This window comes from Salminus brasiliensis, chromosome 7, assembly GCF_030463535.1.
Source record: "Salminus brasiliensis chromosome 7, fSalBra1.hap2, whole genome shotgun sequence".
NCBI lineage: Eukaryota > Metazoa > Chordata > Actinopteri > Characiformes > Bryconidae > Salminus > Salminus brasiliensis.
Genome location: NC_132884.1, coordinates 10,238,046 through 10,264,637, shown reverse-complemented (window position 1 = coordinate 10,264,637; position 26,592 = coordinate 10,238,046). Strand labels below are relative to the sequence as shown.

At 40.0% G+C, this 26,592-nt stretch overlaps 2 protein-coding genes across 14 annotated transcripts in view; both read left to right on the top strand.

Annotated features, from left to right (window-relative positions):
* The first annotated feature begins 2,973 nt into the window (after positions 1-2,973).
* Positions 2,974-17,139, top strand: nomo (nodal modulator). Its single transcript, XM_072683789.1, has 31 exons — positions 2,974-3,138; positions 3,740-3,829; positions 4,790-4,835; positions 4,940-5,040; positions 5,152-5,258; positions 6,159-6,231; positions 6,510-6,662; positions 6,790-6,927; positions 7,034-7,123; positions 7,239-7,344; positions 7,561-7,711; positions 8,213-8,390; positions 8,492-8,633; positions 8,718-8,849; positions 9,439-9,575; positions 9,687-9,774; positions 9,886-9,949; positions 10,071-10,166; positions 10,888-11,088; positions 11,306-11,388; positions 11,506-11,665; positions 12,082-12,208; positions 12,507-12,620; positions 12,729-12,856; positions 13,012-13,153; positions 13,244-13,327; positions 13,761-13,871; positions 13,952-14,053; positions 14,193-14,312; positions 14,401-14,493; positions 15,190-17,139. Exons 1-31 carry the CDS (start codon positions 2,995-2,997, stop codon positions 15,319-15,321), a joined length of 3,633 nt encoding a protein of 1,210 aa, XP_072539890.1. The 5' UTR covers positions 2,974-2,994; the 3' UTR covers positions 15,322-17,139.
* A 2,200-nt stretch (positions 17,140-19,339) lies between these two features.
* The window catches only part of unc80 (unc-80 homolog (C. elegans)), a 39,588-nt gene continuing 32,335 nt past the window's right edge, over positions 19,340-26,592 (top strand). For 8 of the 13 annotated variants that reach the window (XM_072683782.1, XM_072683778.1, XM_072683777.1 and 5 more), the window contains exons 1-11: positions 19,340-19,625; positions 20,048-20,096; positions 21,150-21,306; positions 22,768-23,072; positions 23,181-23,304; positions 24,816-24,880; positions 25,022-25,152; positions 25,394-25,661; positions 25,830-25,964; positions 26,048-26,264; positions 26,452-26,583. In XM_072683782.1, coding sequence (XP_072539883.1) covers positions 19,534-19,625; positions 20,048-20,096; positions 21,150-21,306; positions 22,768-23,072; positions 23,181-23,304; positions 24,816-24,880; positions 25,022-25,152; positions 25,394-25,661; positions 25,830-25,964; positions 26,048-26,264; positions 26,452-26,583 — 1,675 coding nt within the window. In that variant the 5' untranslated portion in view covers positions 19,340-19,533. The remainder of the gene's footprint in view (positions 19,626-20,047; positions 20,097-21,149; positions 21,307-22,767; positions 23,073-23,180; positions 23,305-24,815; positions 24,881-25,021; positions 25,153-25,393; positions 25,662-25,829; positions 25,965-26,047; positions 26,265-26,451; positions 26,584-26,592) is intronic. The other 5 variants (XM_072683786.1, XM_072683788.1, XM_072683787.1 and 2 more) reach the window with 1 other exon arrangement.

The following is a 26,592-nucleotide window of genomic DNA, read 5'->3' as shown; positions in this document are numbered from 1 at the left end:
AGCTTGTTCATGAGGGCCTGGACACTTTTTATTGACCCTTTTCAGAAGGGTAATCTAACCCTAGCTAACACAGTTGACAGTTGAGCTTCTTATCTGGACTGAAATCAGAGCTACTCAGCAGTAACAGTGTTTATTTACTCACACTGCAGCTATCAGATCAGCTTGCAAGCACCTGGGAACTGGCAAAACACAAGAAGTGTTGAAAAGGCTTTGAATCAGGCACATTTATTTTCCTCCATTTTACAGAGAATACCCTGTAGTCATAATGGCCAGAAACTAATTAAACATCCATCAGTAAATAGACTTGAATGGAAATGGCCACTTTATCAGAAACCCCTCTCTTGTAGTTCCACCAAGCTGGTCTGCAGTTAGAGATTGTAGCCCACACACAGTGTGAGTTAGACATCCTACATCAACATGTAAGTAGTGGCCTTGTGATCAGAAACTAACTAATAATTGACCAGAGGAGGATGGGTCCCCCTTGTGAGTTTTGGTTCCTCCCAAGGTTTTTTCCTCCAGCTCTGAGGGAGTTTTTTCTTGCCACTGTCGCCGTTGGCTTGCTCACTGGAGGTCTTTGATCCTTCATGTCTTATGTTATTGTCTTCTTTCTTCTTTGTCTCTGTCTTTTATTAATCACTATTTATATAAAGCTGCTTTGTGACGACAACAGTTGTAAAAAGCACTATACAAATAAATCTTACTTGACTTGACTTAATAAATGGAGTAGAGGGAACCAATAAGTCTGTAATATTTAGAGAAAGCACGTTTGTTGTATTTTTAATGCTAAATGTTGTAGTGTTTAATGTCCACTACTGAAATTATGACTTTAAATGCCTTATGCCTTTTATGCCTTATGCCTTTTAATGCCTCTATGTCTACTATAGACTGGAGATTTTAAGGCCTTTGAGGTGGTTTTATGAAGTGTCAAATACAAACTATTTATTACAAAGTTACAAAGTCATTTTATAGCTATAAACTTTCAGGCTGCGAGTGGCCCAAAACCATGAAAATATCCAGTCAGTGGCTGACCATTGATGAAATACTAGTGGATTGCTAACACATACTGCTCATACTGTGAAGGTGAAAAGAGGGGAAAGACAGCTTAGGTGAAGACTAGGGCTGCAGTGCAAGGCTATTTTACATGTAATGGTCAAACATTTGGATTTAACCAAAATTAGAAATCTCAGTTCTGCTATTCAGTTTTTCATGGATTAGATTTACCTGAAATAAGAGCTTTTTAGGGCTCTGAGTGTTCCAGAGGCATAAGGTGCTGCCACTATGATCCAAGGGTCACTGGTTTGAATCCCATCTGGGCATCTTGGTACCCGACCATTTCCTCAAAGTGTATTGCCTGGTTACATTGCAGCAGTTCAAAAGTAAATAGTTTATATAATAGTAATAAAAGTTTTTTAACATATTTTCCCACCTTCCTTTATTCTGCCTTTGCATGTTGATACATGTTGGTATACACTTACAGCAGTACACAACTGATGGCAGGATGGGCACCATGCCATTACATTTCACACATTACATTCCTGGAACAGCTGAGGCTCTTTTTTTCAAAAACATCATCCAAAAATAATAGAAGCAATTTAAGTGAATATTATAGGCATGTGTGTGGATTCATACATATGTTACATATTCATTTCATAGCAGTTACTAAATAAATGATCAAGCTTAGGCATTGGTTATTTTTACTTATTTTTACCAAAAATAAATTTACTGACTTATTCAGTAACAAGCAATAACCTGATCATCAGGGGCCTTCTATAGTTAGCCAAATTGAACTCATGATGTAGCTAGACCGGGAAACTATAGTTGGCTAATGTTGGCTAACATTTAATAGTCAAATAGATTATTTTTGACCTGTTAAATCTATAAAATGTTAGTTTAAGATGTTAAATCTGTGAGTAAAATGAGACTGTGGAAAATACATTACCATAACATATTATCAGATTAATTATTATATTAAGCAGAAAACTTTATGTAGTTAAAGGTATTGATTACAGACAACATGCTCCTAAATATGTAAACTCCTTATCTGTGTTCAGACCAGAGGATTGTTTGGAAGATGGCGTTTCTGTTTTTTTCAGGGGACTGAGATAAAGGCTGTTATCAGGACACGTTTGCTGTGCTGGGCTTAACTGAAACTGAAGAAGTGAGCTTAGACAGTGAGAGCATGGAGAAGGACAACTCGTTTAGATGCTTAAAACGGAGTCTAAAAGAGGACTGAAATGTAAACACTTATTTTATTTATTTATTTTTTAATGACGTAACAATAGTCTAAGATACACCACTCACAGACTACACCCCCCTTTCACCAGAAACAACTTGGGGACATGCTGTCGCCCTTTTCCTTCTCTTTCCTGCCTTTGTTTTCTTTATTTGCATATTTCTGGCAACAATTTGTTTTGGTTAAATGCAACATGATGCTTCTCTCTGAACACCACTCCCAAATATATTTTGCACCAGTTTTGAGGGCTGACTGAATCATTTCATGGAAATAGAAGACAGAAGGCAAATCTGGCAATGCAGAGGATCTGAATGTTTACTTTCAGAAAAATAAATAATAATGTTTTAACAATTTAAATACATGAGTCGATAATGAACGAATTTTTAATAGTTTAATACTGTAATAATAGTTTTAAAAGACCCTTAAGAATCATCAACTTTTCCCCCACACATGGCATTCGCATACCTCCGCATAAACAGGCTCTTTGATAAATAAAAAAAATCCTTGATGACACAAACATTAACATGCGCTCCGGGCTCGGCAAGCTGCCACTGCTGAGCAAGGCCCTTCACCCTCTCAACCCTGTGCTTGGCTATCGTTTGCACGTCCTCTGCGCAAACAGCCAATGAAGCCAATGAGCATGGACAGCTTGTGTGAATGGCCAACGGTGTTGGGCAAGAAATTGCACGGCGTGCTGTGATTGGTCCGACGCTGAGGAACCACGTGCGCTGTCCGTCCTTACTCACTCCAAGGGCTGAACGATGGCAGCGTCCAAGAAGTCAAAGATTGTGCTGTTTCTGCTTTATTCTCTGTATGCACATTTTGCGAATTGCGCTGATGACATTCTGGTCGGCTGCGGGGGATTTGTGAAGTCGGATGTGGAAATCGACTATTCCCTCATCGAGGTGAGAGCGACATTGATTCATAGCGCAGAGCTAGAGCTAGCCCTAGTTTGTTAGCCTGCTGTTCGGCTAATTCAGTTCCGGGCAGATCTGCACCCTTCGACGGATTTCTGGATCATCTGCGGGGACATTTACAGTCGTGTGCCGTTTGCAGATCGCATAATCTCGGCAGTTAAATGTGTTCAGCCCTGCCGGCCTTCATAGTACCTAACTAGCAAAGCTAGCTACCGTTTAGCAGCCAAGTAAGCAGTGTCAGCACTTCACCTAATGAAATAAGCATATAGCTACTTATATACTTATTACTTGGCTGGGTTTAAGCTTGAGTAATTGGCTTTCTTTGTGCCAACTTGTTGCCCTTAAAGTGCCTGCAAAGCACAAAGACAAGAATTTAGACCCTCAAGCCTATTAGGTTGCACAAGTGATATTAGCAGGTGCTCCTACCTAATTGTCTAACTAGCTAGCTATTTTATTGAACTAAGACCGATATGGTAGCAATCTACAAACAAGCAGCAAATTAATGCTGAAGTACATTGAATCCATAAGATTTAGGAATGAGATGTAGCTACATTTCAGGAAAAATGATAGCTTTTCTGTTTTCCTCCAGATTAAGCTGTATACAAAGCAAGGCTCCCTGAAATACCAGACTGACTGTGCTCCTATCAATGGCTATTTCATGATCCCTCTCTATGATAAGGTAAAGTATGTTTAAATGCATGCCTTAAAGGGTTTTTACACCAGAGGGCAAACATTGTCAAGTTGTTTACTGTAGAAAAACAACAAGGTGATTACTGTGATGAAAATAATTAGAGTGAACTGATCACAAGTGGACAGAGAGGTTTAAAGGTATTAATACCTGATATTTTCATATGTCTCCAGTGCATCTCTTGGCAGTACTTCATAACTGCATGTTTACTGTCAGCTATCAGTAGTAGTCAGACAAAAATGTCCTAGTCAGAATCAGAATCTCTTTATTTCACCAAGTATGTTACACATACAAGGAATTTGTCTTGGTGAGAGCAACACGTATGACAAGTAACAAAAAACGCAGAACACAGTCTTAAACTAAAGGAAAATGACACTAAACAATAAATAGGGTAGAGGATAAATCAAAAAAGTAAAAAGTACTAAAGGTAATAAAGAGCTGAAAATATATTTACAGAAAAGAACATCTGTACAGGTGTGAAAGCGAGCTGGCCCGTACGCCCCTTCTGCTTTTCAGTGGTTGGGGTAGGAAAGGTTAATTTGGTTGTAAAGAAACTCTCAATCACACATTTTAATTACTTTTTTTTTTTTGTAAATGTTATTTACTATTAGTAATGATCAGCTCATGTGTGATCTGAGTGTGTATTACCATTCATGTGTATTATCATTGTCAACATGATAATGTTAAAATAGCAGTAAGCTTTAGGCCAAACCCTTTCTTAAATATATCATACAACAATGGCTCAGGCTTCCAGCAGCATATTCATAACCATTCACTTGTTTTTGCCATTCTTAATTAATAGAAGTCTTATTCGCCACATGCACCTTCTCACATTTTTGCTTAGCGTGATCACAGTGTATCGATGCATTAATGCACCCATAGTAAATATACTTGACTGCCTAGTGCATTCACAACTAAATAAAGCTAATAGTGTTGGGTTTCTTTTTCCAGGGTGATTTTGTACTCAAAATAGAACCACCTTTGGGATGGAGTTTTGGTGAGAAATGGTTTTCACTGATTATCTGTAGTTTATCTATTGATTTAACGTGAGTTGAAGGTTCGATTTTCACCTCCTCTGCCTTATTTTGAACTGATTCCCAGAACCGATGACCGTGGACCTTCATGTGGATGGCCTTACTGATATATGCACTAAAGAGCAGGACATAAATTTCTTCTTCACTGGGTTCTCTGTCTTGGGAACGGTACTTAATTTTTATTTATTTATTTATTTATTTATTTATTTATTTATTTAGCATCGTTCAGCCTTAACAATTCACTAAGAGTGCTCCCCTCTCTCCACCTTTTCAAATTAGGTGCTGAGTAAAGGTCATTTGCAGGGTCCAGCTGGAGTTGAGGTTAGCTTAAGAAATGCCGGAGAAGAGGACGTTCTTCAGACCGTGTTCACTCAGGCGGGCGGACAGTCAGTTGATATTCTTTCTTCTTAATTATGTTACGATGTCAGTTATACACAGTTATGTGACACCCCAATAAAAACCTTATTCTTTTTTATATATATATTTAAACATTGAATTCTTCATTTATATTAATATCTTAATAGTGTTTAAATGAAGAACAAATGTTAAACTAACTAATAAAACCAAAGAAATGTATTTCACACTTCCCGCTGAAATAACATAAGTTAGCCGTTTCCTATAATGATCTACTAGTCTTTGACATCAACTGGGAGGAAGTTTTTCCTCACTCCTCCATGCAGAATTCTTTCAGTTCTTTTTAGACAGATTTTCTCGCATTTCCCTCAAGCGCCCTCTGATACAGTAAAGAATTCCTAGTGGATTCTATGTTTGAGAGCTCTCCAGGCCCTACTGCAGAAAAGCAGCCCCAAACCATGACATTTCCACCTCCAAGCGTCACAGTTAACATGGTTTCTTGTGCTCCAATGCTGTGTCTGGTTCACGAGAAACATGTTTACGCATTTTGTGGTCTGCTGTTGGACTGAACTTGCTAGGACATCCTGACTTTGCCATGTTGGCAGTTGCACTTGATTGCACAAATGATTTAGGGGACAGTGGAGTGGCTTATTTCTAGGGGTCATGAGGTGTTTTAAAACCTTTTCCCAGGCCTTAAAGAGCTCTTTGGATATAATGTTGATATAATCTGCAGCTAAAGTGGTGCACCTGATTCTAATTTTAGGCATTTGAAGTAATTGTGAAGCAATAAATGTAATTACATTTTAAATTTTTTCTTCTTCTTTCTTCTTATTCTTCTTTTCAGTATGTTTAAAAAAATCTTTATTAAAGTGCTTTTATACACAATATCACACTTTAAAACAATGTCTACTTGTTACTTGTCTGTTGGATAGGTACACATTTACCAAAGTGCTCCCAGGAAATTATGATATCACAGCAACCCACACATCCTGGACCCTGGAGCAGGTAGTTAAATGCCAACCTTATGTTTTTAGAGATTGCTTAAAACAGTGTCTTCTAAAGCTAAGAAGACTGGACTTGCGAAATTGTGTTCATGTGTTTGGTATTCAAAATTACTAACTGGTAACCAACTGGTTCTGTTATTTCACGATAAGTGTTTTATTGCTTTAATAACTTTATTTTTTTCTTAGTCATTTAAAAGTATAGTTTTTCAAATGGTCAAGAGTTAGCGTCCAACAAATGCCTGTGCCCTGGAGAGTTATTAGTTCGTACTGTGTCAACAGAGCTCGACCTCCGTGGCAGTGTCGAATGCTAATGCTCCAGCTACAGCTCCCCTAGTGGTTAAAGGCTATGATGTCTCTGGGGAGGTGCAGAGCGATGGTGAACCTATGAAGGAGGTTAATTTCCTCCTCTACTCCACCACTATGACACAAGAGGTAAGTGTCTTAACTGAAAAGAACCCACATCATGACCTTTTCACCTATCCCAGTGCTGCTGGTGCAATACTACAAGAAAGGAAGGCCTCAAATGGAATGTGATCAGATGAGTGATGCTTTTTAACAGGACGTCAATGGCTGCAGCACAGCTGCTGTAGATGGAGGTGTGTTGGATGATTCATCACTTGTGTACCTGTGCAGTGCACAATCGCGTGAAGATGGCACCTTTTCCTTCCCCTGCCTGCCCAGCGGTGAATACACTGTGGTAAAAGCATCTGTTTTTGGATTTTAAGGCTGATGTTTGGATTTTAGCTTTCAAAATGTCTGCATTCTCTGAATGTCTTGTCAAATTAAACTGTTTTAAATCACAGGTGCCGTATTACCGAGGCGAAAGGATCACTTTTGATGTTGCTCCTTCCCGGCTGGATTTTAGGGTCGAGCACAACAGTATGAGGCTAGAGGTTAGGCTAATGTATTGCCTGTATAAGTAATTTAAGATATATATCATAAATATTGTTATACAATTTGTCCTCACATTATAATTTTTACCCTCTTTATTATTATTTTTTTCCCCAGCCCATTTTCCGAGTGATGGGTTTCTCAGTAATGGGTAGAGTTTTAAATAGCCCAAATGGAGAGGGAGTTCCAGATGCAGTCGTGACTTTAAACAACCAGATTAAAGGTACCAATGATGATGATATCTGTATTATGATGTATTTTTTTTGTTTGTTTGTTTGTTTTGTTTTCCCCAACGATAATCTTAACTTTATTTATGCAATAATAAAGATAGATTATAGTAAATATAGATTAAGTAATCTTTTTGACTTTGACCTGTTTGCATTCATCATCACTATAATGAGAAATTTAAAGGCGCCAATCCTGTGTTTCATCTCTGTAGTGCTAACCAAAGAAGACGGTTCGTTCCGCTTGGAGAACATGACCACTGGCACATATACCATCAGCACTCATAAGGAGCTAATGTTCTTTGAGGCAGTCACAGTGAAGATTGCACCAAGCACTCCCCAGCTGCCAGACATCATCACAGCAGGGTGAGTGTGTGGGCTGGAAAGCAGAATAACTCTAATATCACAAAGCTACACACGGTGCTATGCTGATTAGAGACACGTCGAGCGAATTAGTCTCATTTAACCAATTCTGTGCATTTACATGTACGAGGGCGCCAGTGGCACAAACACAGCCATGCAGGCACCATTGCTGTGATCTTATGGCTCCCTATAGACCTTTTATAGACCAGATATTTGTACTTTGTGTGACCCTGCATGCAGTTTACCGCTGCACAGAGCTCAGTGACGAGATCAGTAAACAGTAAAATACGGTAGGTTTTTTACTTCCACTACGTCAGTGCAACATTAGTGAGTTTAGCATTTTTTATTACAATTGTGAGGAAATCTGACTGACTATTTTGACCTGCATTCACGCTTAATCTACAATAGCTAAAACAAAAAAAACTATTTTTGAACTGTTTTACAATGCTTGTACAGCTTTGTAAAGGGTAATGCTGTAAAATGGTTCTAAATGTTTATTCTCAGGTTCAGTGTGTGTGGTCAGATATCTGTTGCCCGTCTCCCAGAGACCATAAAGCATCTCGGTCGCTATAAGGTGACCCTCTCTGGACAAGGACGTGACCAGGGTGTGGTTCGCACTATCGAGAGTGACCATCACGGGGCATTCTGCTTCCAGGCCAAACCAGGAGACTACAGCGTCCAGGTACGGATAGGGAGGCAGCAACAGGAGAGGTTTTGGCACATGTATACGTTCGTTTCCACTGGTCAGTACTGTCTTGTATATTATGTATGTTGTTTGCACAGGTCACCCTTCCAGAAGCTGAGGTCAAAGCTGGGCTTGCTTTGCAGCCTCAATCTCTCGATATCTCGCTAGTCGATCGCCCACTTGGTGACCTCCTCTTTACCCAGTTCATAGCAGCAGTCTCTGGCTCTGTCTCATGTCTAGGTAAGCAGGCTCTTAATTGTGACCTGTTAGTACGATCAAACTGTGCAGTTCTTTAAAGATACTGAAGGATTGGTCTTTCCTCAGCTGCATGTGGAGATCTCACAGTAACTCTGCAGCCTGTAAACAGACAAGGGGATAGGCAGAACATTCAGCTTTCTGGCAGCAGTGAAATCGTCAGCTTCTCCTTCACTAATGTTCTACCTGGGAAATACAAAGGTAGGAACAGAAGCACAACATTGTCACTATTTTGTGAAGTGAAAAAAAAAATCAAACTGAATATTTATTACTGCATTAAAAGATAATTCAATTCTAAAAAATGACTAGTTTGGTCTGGGGGCAGCCTTAGAGCAAGCTTACTAGACAATCAAGTTTGTGAAATGGTCTCCGTTTTAAATGTAACATAATGTTTTTTTAACAGCTTAAAGGTTTTAGTGCTGGTTAGTGCTGACTAGGCTTGTCACAATGCCAGACTTTTATTTAAAATATTTTGTAACATTTTTACTTTAAAATAACAGCTTCCAATCATTATAATGCTCATGAATTAAATGCTAAATTTCATTTTTAATAATACACATCACAACATGGGTATCAATGTGTGTGATTTGTGTTTATTCCCAGAATAGCATTTTTGAGAGTTCTTTCTGTTTTTGCCACAAAAAAACTTGAGATCAAAACTGCTTTATTTAGTATCCTAAACCAATAGACAGCATGCTCGTCCATTAAAAGCGAGGTGTTTGGTAGGTATTAGGTGTTGGTATGGGATTTTTCATTTTCATTTCTAATCTAACTGTTCTTTTAATGTCAGTGGCAATCACACATGAGGAGTGGTGCTGGAAGCATAAGTCAGTGGAGGTAGAAGTGCTGGACTCTGATGTGGAGGGAGTGGAGTTCAGACAGACTGGCTACATGCTGCGCTGTTCCCTGTCCCATGCAATCACGCTGGTGGGAACGAGGCTTTTGATTATTTCTTTCCTTTATTTCTGTTCCTTTATGTTATCTTTATAGTGGTAATTGTAATAGTTATTAATTGTTTTTATGTTTTGTTTGTCTTAGGAATTCTTCCAGGATGGCAGCAAACCTGAGAATGTGGGGGTCTACAATCTCTCCAAGGGAGTCAATCGCTTTTGCCTATCAAAACCAGGTTTTAGTATTTCCTGTTCATTCTAAAATGTGCAAAATAATCTGTTATCTGAAGTAGTTCCCCTCTTTGACTGCCAACATGTTCTGTTTCTTGTTGCATTGTTCTGTGTAGGTGTGTACAAAGTGACTCCACGCTCTTGCCATCAGTTTGAACAGGATTACTACACTTACAATACGTATGTACAAGTATTAACCTTGTAATTTTTGTAATTGAATATAGGACACAATGGGTAAAGCTGGGGTGCACAGTTTACCATTAGCTTCGCTCATCTCCTGTCCCTGGTTGTTTTTCTAAAGGTCTGCACCCAGTATTCTAACCTTGACTGCTGTTAGGCACCACATGACTGGCCTCATCACCACTGACAAAATGCTGGATGTTACAGTTACTATCAAGTAAGTGAGGGCAAAATGTACATAATGAATAATAAAACATTTTAACAATCAACCAGCATTGAGCAGACTCCATGTTGCAATTTAATGTGTAGCTCAGTCAATTTTACTCCTCTTACCAGCATTTCTACCTCCTTTGTATGATTTCTAACTGTTAGTTTTCACTGCGCTATTATTGGGAAATGTATTTCCCCCAAAAAACAGTTTTTAATGTTATTCTGCTATTTCATAGCAAGGAGGAATTCACTTACTTAGAAATTAAGTGATAGACCGCCTTGGCTGGAAGAGACCGTTTGAAGGATCTTTCTGTTCCTTACAAGGAGTAGCTACTCCTACCTAGTTTATCAAACTATTTATTATGTTGTATTGCTGTTGGTTGCATTAACAGACACTCTGTACAAAGTTTGTTTGCAGTTTTTCTGGTAAGTCTGATGTTAATGTAAAATGACCAGTGTGATATAATTAGTTATTAGCCAGCCAGCTAATGTTGGCATAGTTAGATTTAATTTTCTGGGCTGCACCGAATCCAAATACCGCTTAAAACTTTTTTTTATAGTGCATGTGCTCTCCCTTGCAGCAGCTCGGGGTTAAACTGCATTGTAGTAGCTTCAGTTTGGTCTCGGCGGCTGACAGAGCTGAGGTCTTTGTGTAAAATAGAGATTTTTGTCCAACTGAGAGGACAGGAGAGCTTTAAAGCAAAGGCTGCTAATTCTTCTCTTCTCAGGTCGTCCATTGAGAGTGAGCCTGCACTAGTCCTGGGTCCTCTGCGCTCAGCGGAGGAGCAGCGGCGGGAGCAGCAGCTACTAGAAATTGCAGCTCGCAGGAAAGAGAGAGAGGGAAGAGGAGAGGAGCAGGGCCCACCAGTGGAGGAGAAACCAGATGAGCTCCTTGAGCCTTTCCACTACGAGTTCTCCTACTGGGCACGGTACATTCTTTAACACTGACATTGTTCCCCTCCTCTGTGCTTACACAAAGGGCCCTACAATCAGTTTTATTTGTTAACTGTGTACACATTTGCTGTTACGTTTTCTACCATTTGAAAATGCCTGTTTCTTTGTTTGCTCTTACAATTTTAAGCAAGATTTCTTTCTAATGATGATGGTAATAACAGTGATAATATACTGTATGTGTACTGTTTTTAGGGCTGGGGAGAAGATAACAGTTACTCCCTCCTCCAAAGAGCTGCTTTTTTACCCACCTGAAGTGGAGGCAACAATCACAGGAGGTTTGTTTTGAGTTTATATATTTATTTTTTATATATTTAATTTAATGAGTTTATACATTAGTGATATGTAAGCGCATGACCGGAGTCATAGTTACAAGAAGTGCTTTTCTTTATCAGAAAGCTGTCCAGGTCAGATGGTGGAGATTGCAGGACGGGCAGGGCTGTTCCTGCAGGGGCAGGTGTCTCCTGAACTGGAAGGTGTGGAGATTTCCATTAAAGAGACTGGATCAACAGAGCCCCTCATCACCGTGCTGACAGATGAAAGTGGCGCCTATAGGTACCTCTCTGCTCATTAAGAGATTTATTCGGCTTATATATAGACCGACTTGTAGAGCTCTGCTTTTCTGTTAAGCTCCGTTCCAAGCTTAAGTATAAGAAGTTTTATAGTATTAGTATTGGGCTTACCCTGGAATATGTACTTTGATCATGTCTGATATTTTATTTTTATTTATTATTATTATTATTTTTTTTTTTTATTTGAATGGAGCACAGTTGAGTTCCACTAGGTTGGTGGGTGGGTGGGTGGGTGTGTGTGTGCGCGTGTGCATTTGCACATCTGTTTTAGCAAAGGGTGCAACTTAAATTGGGTGAGTGCATTCACTAGATGGGGTGTCCACAAACATTTAGATGTGTATTTATATTTTTCAAATTCCTACAGTGCATAAAATTCGTAACTCTTGGTGCTTTTTTCAGTGTTGGACCTCTGCACAGTGACCTGCAGTATGATATCAGTGCCAGTAAAGAGGGCTTTGTGCTGACTCCAGTGGAGGAACAGACCGGAGACTTTAAGGCCTTTGCCCTGGCAGGCGTCACCTTTGAGGTAATGCATGCGTGCCTAAATACATGCTGTATATGCAGGCTGTCGTGTTGTCATGTCAATTAGCGGAGAAAAAAGACTGCACAGTTTTCGGCCCTGGGTTCGTAATCCTTGGTAGATGTGACTCTCACTGGACCTTAAGGGAACAGTTAATGTAATTGATTGGACATTTAGTGTTACACCTTCCAAGGATTACAAAATGGCCTAGAGGAAAGCTAATGTTTGAATTGCAGCAGTGAAACAAGAAATGTTGTTTTCATGTCTGAGATTTTCATTTCCTTGCTTTGGTTTATATTCTCAGATCAAAGCAGAGGATGGCCTACCTCTCTCTGGAGTTCTTCTCTCTCTAAGTGGAGGAAACTTCCGCTCCAATCTGCTTACACAGGACACTGGCATCCTCACCTTCAACAACCTGGTAAAAGACCATTCTGTTGATTTTACATCTTTTTTCCCAAAACATTGCTATAAAACTATTTATGATATTCCCTGGTGCACATTGATATTATGAAAACTCTCCCAACAGAGTCCTGGCCAGTACTACTTCAAACCCATGATGAAGGAGTTCCGTTTTGAGCCCTCGGCTCAAATGATCACAGTACAGGAAGGCCAGAATCTCAATATACCAATCACAGGCTTCAAAACTGCTTACAGGTACAGCATACCAGAGGAGTAGGATTCTCCTTAAGAAAAGCCAAAATATTATATAAACCGGTTAAATTAATGCGGTTTTAGTATTACCCAGAAGGCTATTGTTAAAGGCTGTTGTAATCATAGCATATCATTTAAACTTTAATTTGTGTTTGTAGTTGCTATGGTGCGGTGCAGTCTCTAGGGGGTGATGCAGAGCAGGGCATAGCTGTGGAGGCTGTGGGGCAGGGCGAGTGCAACACGTACAGTGAGGACACGATCACCGATGAAGCAGGTCGCTTCCGTCTTCGAGGACTGCTGGTAACAATGCCCATGGAAACACTTACATACATACTCGGCTAGACTACATCCCTTGTTTTTTGTGTTAATTTCCCCCCCCCTTTTCAACAGCCTAGATGCAGTTACATCATTCAGCTGAGAGGAGAAGGCAATGACCACATAGAGAGAGCACTGCCTCAGCACAGAACCGTAGAGGTAAGCGTCCACAACTGGTCTTCCAACTGGGTTTGAGCAGAGCAAATATAAAAGAGAAGACCTGTCACTGATTGAAATATGAATGGGAGTGTTTACAACCCTCAACATGGCACCCGTAAAGAATTTGACCTTCAGTTTTGAGTATTCTGAACTTTCCTCATTCATAGAGATGGGAGCCTGGACTTTTTCTGAGTAGAAATAAGTTTTGCAGCGTTGTAAAGATGCCCCCCCCCCCCCCCCCCCCCTTTGGTACTGCCAAATATCCAACCCGTTCATACCTTAGCAACAACACATATATCTGTGGAGACCTGACGATAAGCGTGAGATGTGCTCCAATTTTCAAATCTGTTAGGATTTTCACAATCCATACCTAAGGTGCCTTTAACACAGATGGATGGGTAGATTGTTTTAATTGGACTTACTTTTATTGTAGGTGGGCAGCACTGATATAGAGGGAGTCAACATCATCGCTTTCAGACAGATCAATCAGTTTGACCTGAGTGGCAACATCATTACCTCACCTGAGCACCTGCCCACTCTCTGGGTAAGAATATTCTTATTTTAACAATAACATACAGTCTCCCATTGATGAAGAGTGTAATGAACATTTGTGACCCTTCTCAGGTCAAGCTTTACAAGAGTGACAACCTTGACAGTCCTTTCCAAAGCGTATCTCTGGGCCAGTCGCTTTTCTTCCACTTCTCTCCGCTCCCGCGTGATGGAGAGGTAAGGCCAACCTTAGAGTTGCTTACCAGTGTTAGAATCAAGGTGGTGTGTTTTTGTTTTGTTTTTAGTTTTTGTTTTTAAGCGACGTGGGTGTTTCTTTTCTCTTGATGTGTTCAGAATATGTGTCCTCTCTCTACAGAGCTATGTGTTAATGCTGGACACCACCCTGTCACGCTCCCAGTTCGACTTTAAACTCCCTCAGGTTTCCTTCACATCCTCCGGCTACCATAAACACGTCACGCTCACATTTAACCCTACTGTAAGTACACGCGAGCCATCTAGATTTTTTGAGTCTCTAAAAAGACTAGAGTCTTTTGAGAATAACGTTTTTCCTTTGTCCTCCACAGAGAAAACTCCCAGATCAAGAGGTTGCTCAAGGATCTTACATAGCACTGCCTCTAACTTTGTTGTTGTTACTGGCAGTGTATAACCATGAAAGGGTATGTGTTTCTTTTCAGCATTCAGTGTTATCCTCTATATAAAAAAGAGTGTAATAATGTAGTGTTAAAGACCTGGTTAAACGTCTCCAAATGTAATATTTTTGGTATCAAAAGCCCTGTTCGGATCGTGGGCACGCCTGCAATAATGATATTTAAAAAAAGGTCTTCTCAGCGATGTGCCTCCCAAAACAATAAAATCACTGCAGAATGAGTGAGTTTAGTCCATGATTGTTTGCATCATGTTTTAACATTATTATTTACAGCAATTGCAAGAACTCTAGTTGTTTTGAGCCTATGCAGTGTGTGTGCGTGTGTGTGTGTGCTGTGGATCTTGGGCATGTGCACATGGAGACATATGGCTCATAGCTGTAGCGAAAAACAGCTGTTTATTTTTTTTTGCCAAAAATGAAAACAGGAATATGGAAAAACAGTAGGTAATTCTGCACGTGATTTTCTTAGAGGAGCAGGAAGGAAATACACAGTCCTGGCTGATCCACACAGAAATAAAATCAGAGTAGCACCCCTGAAAGAGAGAGTGATTCCATTTCACTTTAAAAAAAAGCTGGCTCATTACTTTATCCATTACAACATTGTTTACAGGACATATGCAACACCATATTATAGATGCCAAATGAAACTTCTTTTCAAAGTCGATTATGACTGTGATAGTAACAGCATGTGTTCCATTGTTTTTAGGTGATCCCGTTGTTACTGCAGCTGTTGAGCCGCATCCAGGGAGTCCGCGGCCTGGCCCAGACCAGCGGCGATAGTGTCCCTGTGGATGAAGCCAAACGACCATCCAAGAGACCGAAGATGCGACGGACATAAGCCACCAGGGCCAAACCCAGTGCTTCAGACAAGCAACTTTCTTTTCTGGCCAACACACAAAACTTGGACTAGTCCTGCAGTTTTACATCTCTGTGAAGTCTCTATTTTTTAAGTGACTCACTGAGGAGTTGCATGACATTGACAGCTGGTGCTTTATCAAGGTTTAGAAAAGAGCAGAAGTCGACTAGTTTCAGACTTAGAGCAAAGTTGCTGTTCGGACATTCGTCCCATAGGGTTTTTTTGTTTGTTTGTTTTTTAATATATAATCTTGTCCTCCTGAGATTCTTGTTTGAAACGCATTATAACTTCCTGGTCCCTGCTGTATGTGAATGTGGCTCTGAAATTGTGTGTTTGCGAATGTGGTTACTCAGGGAGGATGGTCGATCTGAACTAATGCGTGAGGGGGTGTGTGTGCTCAAATTCTGATGGCAAGTCACTAAACCGAGTTTGATGATGACACTTGTTTGTTTGAGTGGGGTATTTATTAACAGTAGTAAAATCAATTTTCCCAAATTTGCTATTTCCTAAACTGAAGTCAATTTCTGGGACATTTGGATCATAGTTTATACTTTTAAGCTAGTGTTTGTGCTGATTGCAACCTAATTACATTTTCAAACGATGCATTTAAAGTATGCTTGATATTTGTAAGTACAAAAAAGGAGAGTATGACAACACAAAAAAAAAGAAGAAAAAAAGTGGTTGGTTTGTGATTTGTTATTTCTTTTCTTAAAAAAAGGCCATCCTATCAAGCTGAAAACTGCCAACAAATAGCTCTGGATAAATGCAACATATTTCTACTTAATTTACCTACAGTCTGGTAATGAATTTGTTCAGTCTTAAGTCCACGACCATGAGAGTTTAGGGTGTAATTCTGAATTCTCTGGGGGAATGGACCAATAAAATGATTTTGGGGACAAAAAGGCTACATGTGTGGATCTTTAGACAACTAGATTACACCTGAACACCGAATAGGAAAACGTCTAGAAATAAATATAGTAATATTTCTATACTCAATTAGATTAGAATGTGATATTTCCATATAACCTTACTGGAAATATTCTACACCAAGGGCCAAAGAGTCAAATCTACATTAGACTGTGCATATTCTCACTGGCCATTTTAATACAAACACTTACTTTATAGAATAATCATTGCTAGTAAACCTTTTTATAATTATTTTTGGTCCTCTCAAGATGTAATTATAGCAGGTGATGTGTGGCAGTAGTGGTTTGTTGGCATTTATGGAGCTTAGGGCGCTTTTTAGGCTCCCAGCATCTTCTATATTTTATTTCTTTATAACTCTGTTCTGTCCTTCAAGACTGTGGATTTCCATGGGGCAGTATTTCAAATCTCATCCATTGATAAACTGTATAAGACCTGTGAATAACTTGGGGAAGGGTATAATTTTTATATATAATGCTCTGGTGGACTGTAATTTTAAACCATTGATAGTTAAATAGTTGAATATCTGTTGCCATGTCAATTGAAGATTTATTCTCAGACTTAACCACAGAAATCAGAGATTAATGCTAAGTCTGATCAGGGGAATGGATATTAGATCTATAATTTCCATGTTTATATGAATATGCAATAAACATACTAATTATTTATATTTACAATGGATTTACTAAAGAAAGATCAATGTTAGCAGGAGGATAAGTGGAGCATGCTGGTGGGATATTTGGTGTTTAGTCAGAGAGTCAGTCTCAAGGGCAAGGGACACTGTCAACTCTGATTTAACACCAGTTTCAACCCAGACAGGACAGTCAGATCAGCAGAATAAAAAAACACAAATTTACTTAGGTAAATTTTCAGCCTAGACTTTAAGATTGAGGTGCTCTTTGATTTTAGTAGTACTAAAGATTTTTTTACATTATTTTATGTTGTGTGTTTCTTTAAAAGAGTATTTTAAGTTGTTCTTTCATGTATAAATAGTAAGAATGTGACTTTGGCTTTGGCTCAATTTTAATTAATTTTCCATTCATGGTAGACTTTTAAAAATGATGCTGGAGAAAATGATGCAAAAATGGCCAAATTTAAACATCTCATTTATGTTTCTCCATCTATTAATGTCAGCAGTGTTTCAGCTCTTGACAAAGTGAAAACAGATTCCCATTTCTCTTCATCATCTTTGACATGTTTCTACACCTTGATTGGAGTCTACCTATGGTAAATTCAGCTGATTGGGCATAATTTGGAAAGACACATGCCTGTATAGATATGATCTCAGCATGTCTCACAGATGTCTCTTCTTGGATGGCAGCTTACCACCTTAAACTTAACCCCAGCAAGAAAGAGCTGCTGTACATCTCGGGAACTGCTGGACTTAAAGTCATCTCCTTTGAGGACTCACTGGTCACTCCATCTACAGAAGCTCGAAGCCTTGGTGTGGTCATGGATGATCAGTTATTGTTCTTAAGTCATGTTGCAAACGTAACTCGGTCCTGCAGATTTCTCCTGTACAACATCCGGAGAATTCGACCCTTCCTCTTCTCGCCCAGGTGCTCATTCAGTCTCTCGTCACTTCAAGACTTGACTACTGCAACTCTCTTCTGGCTGGTCTCCCTCTGCGCACCATCAGGCCCCTGCAACTTATCCAAAAAATTCAGCCATGTCACTCCACTTCCTGTAGCTGCTCGCATCAGATTCAAAACCTTGACGCTGTGTTTAGTAGTGTCTAAACGTAGAGGTATTTTGAGTTTTTAGTCTATTCAAACTAGCTGAGGTTATTCTTGAGTAAATAGCGAAGCACTTTTGTAAGTCGCTCTGGATAAGAGCGTCTCCTTATTTCCCCTAATTTTAAATGTAAATCTAAAAGCTGACAATGCATATCAGAGCAAAAACCAAGCCATAAGAAGGAAAGAACTGCCTATACAGCTCAGAGACAGGATTGTGTGGAGGCACAGATCTGAAGAAGGCTACAAAAATCTGCTACACTGAAAGATACCAAGAGCACAGTGGCCTCCATCATTCTTAAACGGAACAGAACATCCAGGACCTTTCCTAGAGCTGGCCACCCCATCAAACTAAGTAATCGTGGGAGAAGGGCCTTGGTGAGAGAGATGACTAGGAACCTAATAGTAATTTGGCTGAGCTCCAAAGATTCTGTGTGAAGATAGGAGTAACTTCTAGGCAGTCAATCATCACTGCAGCGCTCCACCAATCTGGGCTTTATGGCAGAGTGGCCAGACAGAGGCCTTTCTTCAGTAAACGACATATGACAGCCCTAAAGGACTCTCAGACTGTGAGAAACAAGATTCTTCTCAATTCTAAGCGCCAGTGATCTTTAAGTGAAGCAGACCATTCATGGGGCACCCTTTCTGCAAAGCAAACCAATCATAGTGCACTATTTTCAGTGCACTTCACCTTATAGCAAGTCATAGTGCACCTTCCAATGAAGCATACCAATCATTACACACCTTTCAGCTTAGCAAACCAAAGAAAGTACACCTTTCACTGAAGCAAACCAATCACAGTGCACATTTCAGTGAAGCAAATCAATCACAGTGCACCTTCCTGCTAAGAAAAAATGTCCTATTCCTCATTTTATTAACAGATTTTCATATAACTTCTAAATAAATCTAAAACAGAATATATTACTTTTTTTATACTAAACTATACTTACCTATAAAAGCAAGTATTTGCTATTTTATAAATAGACAACATTCTGCTTTACTAAAGATAATTTGTATTTGAGTATATATATATATATATATATATATATATATATATAAGTATTTGAGTATTTGTGCTGCAGTACAGGATTTGTGTCATTTGTCCATGTTGAAATGGTTTAAATACTACATCAAAGGAAACAAATGGTTGTGCATGTGGTTCAGTGGTAAATTAAAGCAGACATTATAACAGATCGATGTATTTTGTTTTCTAGTAAATGAAGTGCTGGTGATTGTAGCTTATTAACAGTCTCAGCAGTTCCTGAAGTGCTGCAATCTGGGAGGAAGAGAACTCCCACTCTTACCTATATGCAGTCAGGGTGCACTGCGCCTTTAAGAGAGGACTTGGCATCGTTCATAGCTGAAGCCGCTGTAATATTTCACCTCATCTCGCAAAGAGGGGATGGTAAAACCGGCAGAAATCTCCACCTGCTGCCATTTTTCGATATGTAGGTACTGACATCCTCCGTGTACGCGGGGAAAAGTCACATTGACGGGTCTTTCGCTCTGTTTTGTCGCGTACAGACACTGAGAGAAGATGGTGAAGAGGAAAAGCCTGGACGACAGCGACCAGGAGAACTGCCGAGGGATACCCTTCCCCATTCAGACCTTCCTCTGGAGACAGACCAGGTCAGCGATGAGACTAGGCATAACAGGTGTTTTTATACCGGAGCGGTTCGTCCCCGGTCGCTCGTACAGAGAGAGCCCGGGGTTATTCGCTGCCTCAGCTGGCTAGCCGTTCCGCTCGGCTCTGACCACCAGTTCCAGGCGCTTTTGCAGAGCTGTATTCTGCGTCATCTTTTACACGCACCCCTGCATTTGCCATTTTCTAGTAACAAAAAAGGGATACAAAAATATGTGACAACAATAAACAATGAATATGTGAAAAAAATATGTCCCACAGAATGTTAGACTCTATATACTCTATAGTGATTATTTTGTATGTATGGCTTCTTCGAGCTGTAATTCAGGCTGTGACACGGTTTTTACGAGCTGCTTTACTGTAAACTCTTTCTGCTTTACAGTATTTGTTTGTTTTTTGTCAATCTTAGCGCCTTTTTGAGGCCGAAGCTAGGAAAGCAGTATGAAGCCTCCTGTGTGGTGAGTAACAGCACCTGCGTTCATCAGTGAGATCGATTCCCCTCACCCATCCCTAATCTCCTCTCTTTACACCCGAGGCTTCTGGCCCTGTCATGTCTCTCACTTCGTTATTATGGTCGTTCACTATTTACATTGACTCAGTTCAGTGTAATTAAATATATTTGAGTGGATTGGTCTTTTATGAGTTTCAAATGCTAATACTTTTACTTATATATATATATTACTTACTGTTCATACATAGACACAGATCTGTAAAAAAAAAGAGGCAGTTTTTAATTTATTGCTTCTGTAATGTCATACAAGCCAACAAGTTGACATATACAGCAGTTTAGCTCCACTTATGAAACATTGGGACAACTGTTGAGGCACAATACTAATAATTTGGGCAGCCAAACAGAGCCAAGGTCAGTCTTATGACCCCTACACTCACAGTGGGCATAGCTACCCCTGGCTGAGATGACACTAGCAGTGTGGAATGGATTGTATTAAGTGATGGAAGGTGTTCATTATAGAGGTTAGCTGGTTCACTGGGCCACGTTGATTACTCTATAACACTTGCCGGAGTCGTTGTTCCCCTCTGGCATCAATTGCTTGTGGGGCACCACTTTTAGGACACTCAATGTACAAGTCACACAGTACACCTTTACTACAATGGCTCTAGAATATCCTACAAAGTTATCTATTAATGAGATGCCACCAGTCTTCATCCAGTACCTTATTATTATTTTTTGCACTCTGCCTCAACTAAGGTTTGGAAATGGCCAGAGAAATGAATTACAGCTATTTTTGAGACATAAACCCATGCAAAGCTTATATGTGGAAATTCATACAGACATACAGAATGTACACAAGAAGTTCAGCCTATTTTACTTCATTGAAAGTCTTGTACTTAATGCCTTTCCAATGCTGGAGATATTAATGGGCCTACACAAATAAAGGGAATATTAAATATTTCTATGCAATATAAGCTTTATTCAGAATGATTTAATAAATCTTCCAGACTACACTATGTAATAATGTCATACTGTTATTTTCTTTCTTCCTTTCTTCCAGTCTTTTGAGCGAGTACTGGTGGAAAACAAACTCCATGGACTTTCTCCAGCTCTCACCGAGGCCATCCAGAGCATCTCACGCTGGGAGCTGGTTCAGGCAGCGCTCCCTCATGTCCTGCATTGCACCTCCATCCTACTGTCTAACCGCAACAAGCTAGGTAACGTGAAAAAAAACACGGTGTAGTAGTGTGGAGGTTCAGTTTGTACAATTGAAAAGCTGTTGAGGTTACTGTTGGCTAGATTGCGTTTGTATAGTTTGTAGCAATCATTAAGGAATGCTCCAGTATTCTGCTCCATGCTCCATCTCTACCGGCCGCATCTTTCGCATGTGTACAGTTCATACAGTTGATTACAGAAATGTTTCCTTGTGCTTAGTCAAAGAACCATTCATTCATAACACACTTACAACAGCAGTCAGTCAGCAGTACTATAGGTTAGAAATGGTATGTTGTGAAGAAAAAAAGATTAGTATTTCCCTGTTATGTTTGTGTTTTTATACATAATGCAATTTAGGCATGAGGTTTGTCTGTTAATTAATGCATCAGTATAATTACACTGCGTTTAGTAATGTGACATTCGAGACTGAAATTTGTTTTGTTAGCCTACTTTTTTAAAATGACTACTTTACAGTTAATGATTATTATCTAGGACTGAACTCTAATGATTTGGCTACTAGTTACTTTACAATGCTGTAGAGAAGTAATTTTGTTTATGATGTATTTAAAATATAAAATCTAAATTGGTCTGTGTGTAAATGTGGGCGTATGCAAAATATATAATGATAAACAGAAAGTTAAACATTTTGATAAGTTATGTGATGTTTTTAATACATACAGAAAATGCACACACTTAAGTCTGTGTGTCCTTTTTTATTATAACAACAACAATAATAATAATATTAACGTGTTATTTGAGCATTTTGCTAGTTAGAACCATCCCATTAGCATAGATGATTTAGGAGGAGACTAAAGAGAAGGAAGAGAACTATGCATGAGAGATGATTGAGTTAAACAAAGACTTGTCGAGACATGAACAAGGTAGAGATGGTATTTGTAAGATGTTAAATGTAATAGATTTTTGTCTATTTCATAACATTGCATATTGAAACATTTGCCAAAAAAAGAGAAAAAATATTAAAAGTATTTTTACCTTTTAAATAGTAAAATGAGAAGTCAGACAATGACCAGAGATTTACATTTTAGAATGAAAAAAAAGACAAACATTTCAAGTGTCAGCAGAGCTTTTGACCAATGAGGAATTAGCTTTATCCTCATCAAGCCATCTCTCAGCATGCACAGCCAATAGAGAGCAACTGTAGCTGTTTCGCGTACGTCATTGGGATGTGCTGATGGCACAGATGCAAATCAAACAAACCGGCATGCATTGGACTGAGCCAGGCAGCAATAGGGAGCCATTTGAGGTTCAACCTCTGCTTTCATATTGCTCTAAGGATGCAGCTGCTCCTCTTTCTTGATTCAAATGCAGATTAAACAACATGAGGCATGGCTGGCGATTAAGCATCACTGCATCTTTATATATCTCTGGAGCTTTTTTAGTAATGTGATAATTGACTTCCCCGGTTGTCTCCCTTCGCTTGAAACTGAAATATGACCTTTTAGCTCTTTCTCTGGCAGGGCACCAAGACAAGCTTGGTGTAGCCGAAACCAAACTGCTCCACACTCTACACTGGATGCTGCTGGAGGCTGCTCAAGAGTGCCACCAGGACCTGGGGCATGGCTGGTCTGGAGGGGGTAGCAGTGGCAGTAGTGCCTTCCTCCAGCCCTTGGGCAACCAGGGAAACCTTGACCGGAATGGCAGTACACCAGAAGAGAACGAGTATGCCCGGGCCAAGCTTTACCACAAGAACATGGCCACTGTTGAGCTTTTTGTCTTTCTCTTTGCCCCACTCATAAACCGTATCAAGGTTTGTTCTGTATATCTGGATTTTTTTACATTTTGTTATAAGTTCATATTTTTTACATTCTACAGTCAATTCATTCTGACAGTTCTCACTGATGCTTGCATTTGACAGGAGTCTGATCTCACCTTTCGGCTGGCTAGTGGACTTGTGATTTGGCAGCCAATGTGGGAGCACCGTCAGCCTGATGTTCCGGCCTTCTCTGCTCTCATTAAGCCCATGCGCAACATTGTTACTGGTGAGATCTCTGTATTACCGTAATCAGCTATACTAAAATTAGGTTAGTATTGTCCCTGAGGAAAGACCTCTCAAAACCCTTCCTTTCAAGTAATCCTTTCACCCTGGCCTTTGCGTTCATCAGAATAAATAAAAAGATGCAAACTATTTCTCCCTTACTGCAGATCTGTTCAGTCGGCCAAGACATGTTTGCCTCTTTAGTTTTGCAGTTACGAGACTAACATTGACATAAGTCCTGATACAATAAAGGCTTGTGTGACAAACTTTTCAATGATGTTCAAAGTATGTATGTGTTAGGGGCCCTGGTCAGCTAGTCATTGATTACATGATAATGGCACTGTTGGTATGCACTCCTCAGGAACTCTTATTCTTAAGGGCAGGGCTAGGAATATAAGTTATAGTTAATGTCATAAAAACCCCATAATAAACACATTGCTGTTTCTAACTTTTCATATTGCTGTATCTCTTTTCCATGTTAAAGAGACATTATGGGGGGCTTTAAGATAAGATAAGATAATCCTTTATTAGTCCCGCAGTGGGGAAATTCTCAGTGTCACATGTTTCATGTAGATAAATAATTTGCACTATATACACAATATAAATAAGAATTTAAAAAGCAATAACAATATTATTTACAGGTTATTGCAAATGACTCTTAATTGCATGTGTGTGTGTGTGGGGGGGGTATTGCACATAGTATTTTTGCATTGAGGGATCTCTGTTCCCTGAACATGTGTGTGTAGTTTAAGTGTGTGTGTATGTGGTCCGCTGGGAGCAGTGCTTTATACCCCTTTACCTCTGGCATTAGGCATTGTGCTAGTAGGTTCATGTGTATCTGCTCCAGAGAGTCCTATTATTTTTGCGGTTCTTCTCTACAGGGACTAGACAAGCTGTGTGTCAATTTGCAGATCTCTGTCAACAATGGGTACAACCTAAAGCAGCTGAGTGCAGTAAACATTTGGACATATAGCGTTTGTGATTTATGTAATACTTTTGTCGGCTACATTACATTTTGTGAATACACATTTTTTTTCTTGAAAGCATTTCGTTCTCTGGTTTTATTCATGATGTCATCAGCAAGTAGTCAGCGTCAGGTCAGCTGTCATCACATAACTGTCATGCAACCCTTAGTCTATGTGAAGTTAATTCTTTGCTAATATGTATCGCCTATATTTAAACACTGTTGTATACGTATTATTTGTATATGTGAACTAACCACACATGAGAATATTTCTCATAATGGGAATTATTAAATAATGGTGAAGCAAAAAAAAAATAAGAAAAAGAATTTGCATTGTAGCGGTAATTATTTACTTATTATTGCAAATGTATCAGTGTTTGGCCAAAGGCACATTAGCCTTATCTGTAGTGCAAACTAAAAAAGCTAACAGTCCAATCGTGTCTTGTCTGACTACTTCTATAAACAACATGTATCTTATGAACACATTGTCTTAGTGTGTGTTTGTGTAATCTCTAATCTCCAGTCATCTCTCTTTCATTCAACATCCACAGCGAAAAGAAACTCTCCAGTGAACAACCAGTGCAGCCCTTGTGGCACCAGCAACCCTTGCTCCACGGTGAGTACTTAGGCTCAAATGAGCATCTGCACAGCACCTTGGGGCCCTTTGGTCCCAGTGGAGAGTGATTTCTTCTCTCAGTGCAGTAATATGATTTTACAGCTAGTATCATGTGATCTGGCTTTCTCTCTGGCTCTCCAGGTGGTGTGTGAATCAGCACAGTCGGACTCCTCCTCCCCTTCGGTGACAGACCAGAGTTGTCGCCGTGGCAACTCAGTGGAGATAGGAGGCTCCTCACAGCAGCCATATGAGAGAAGCCTCTCCCAGAAGAAGTGAGTCTGCAGAAATAAACTGGGCAGCAAATGAATGCACTTACATGTTCTTTAGGAATTAAAAGGAAATGTAACCAGAAGTGTTCCAAAGGAGTGTCAGAGCACTATGTCAGGCGTCATTACATACATATACGTTTTGCGTGCCAGTTGCTGAGTAACAGTGGTAAACAAACTGAAGTTAAAAGGACTTTTAATTTAAGTCTTTGCTATCTCTCCCTTCCTATCCCTTTGTTTCTGATAGACTCTCAGCCCCTGGAGGAATTTCTGTATCGCAGCGGGCGAAGTATGCTACCTATTTCGATGTAGCGGTACTGCGTTGCTTGCTGCAGCCTCATTGGACAGAAGAGGGGGTGCACTGGGCTCTAATCTTCTACCTGCAGCGGCTACGACAGATCTTGCAGGAGAAACCAGAGCGTCCCCCCGAACCACCCATAGCACCTCTGCCTCGACCACGAAGTAGCTCCATGGTAGCTGCAGCACCCTCTCTGGTCAACACACATAAAACACAGGTAGATGACACTGCAGATCTTCTACCTTGAGACATATACTGAAAACTGCTTGGTATGTGGCTTGTCTGGAGCAATGATGCAGACAGATAAAAAATAGAAAGATAAACTGCATAAATACAAGGAAGTTTGTTTTGTGAAACTCCACGGCCACACTCTTTCTTTGTCTAGGACATGACCCTAAAGTGTAATGAGGAGGGGAGGTCTCTGAGCTCAGAGACCTTTTCCAAAGTATCTGTCACCAACCTCAGAAGACAAGCCGTCCCAGATCTCTCCACAGACATAAGCATCAACATTTTCAAAAAGGTTTGTCTAGCATGTTACTCTACGTAGAATGAGGCAAGCCCATCCTGTCCTACCAGTGTCCTAATGCCCTTATCTGTTTTCAGTTTAAGAACCGCAGGGAAGACCGGGAGAGAAAGGGCTCAATCCCATTCCATCACACTGGGAAGAAGCGGCAGCGGCGTATGGGCGTTCCATTCCTAATGCATGAGGACCACCTGGATGTTTCTCCCACACGCAGCACATTCTCATTTGGGAGCTTCTCTGGGTTGGGCGATGAGCGTCGGCCCTTGGAGCGTGGTGGCTGGCCCTCCACTATTATGGGTAAAGCCACTTTTCGCTTGAACTGGTGATCCTTGGGTCACCGAGCACTGGATACTTTTTTTCAATGCATCAACATGTATTAATATGTATCAGTCAGATTCTGATTTATCTTTTGGTTAGAACAAATCATCATCTTAACAGGGTGTTGAACATTTCATGTCAAGGTGTGTGTTGCTTTACCATACAGGGAAGTTCACTCGCAGAGGCAGCACAGACACAGCAGGAGATATTGACAGTCTCGGGGCAAAGCACTCTCACTCCCACCACAACCTGCCTGACCATTCCAACAGCCACAGTGAAAACACCATCAAAGAGGGTGGTAAGACAC

Excerpts from the sequence above, each read along its gene's own strand:
- nomo (XM_072683789.1), top strand. The coding sequence starts at position 2,995 with ATGGCAGCGTCCAAGAAGTCAAAGATTGTGCTGTTTCTGCTTTATTCT. Across the intron at positions 5,041-5,151 it reads GGTTCTCTGTCTTGGGAACG|GTGCTGAGTAAAGGTCATTT; the intron begins GTACTTAATTTT and ends TTTTCAAATTAG. Across the intron at positions 13,872-13,951 it reads AGCACCTGCCCACTCTCTGG|GTCAAGCTTTACAAGAGTGA; the intron begins GTAAGAATATTC and ends GACCCTTCTCAG.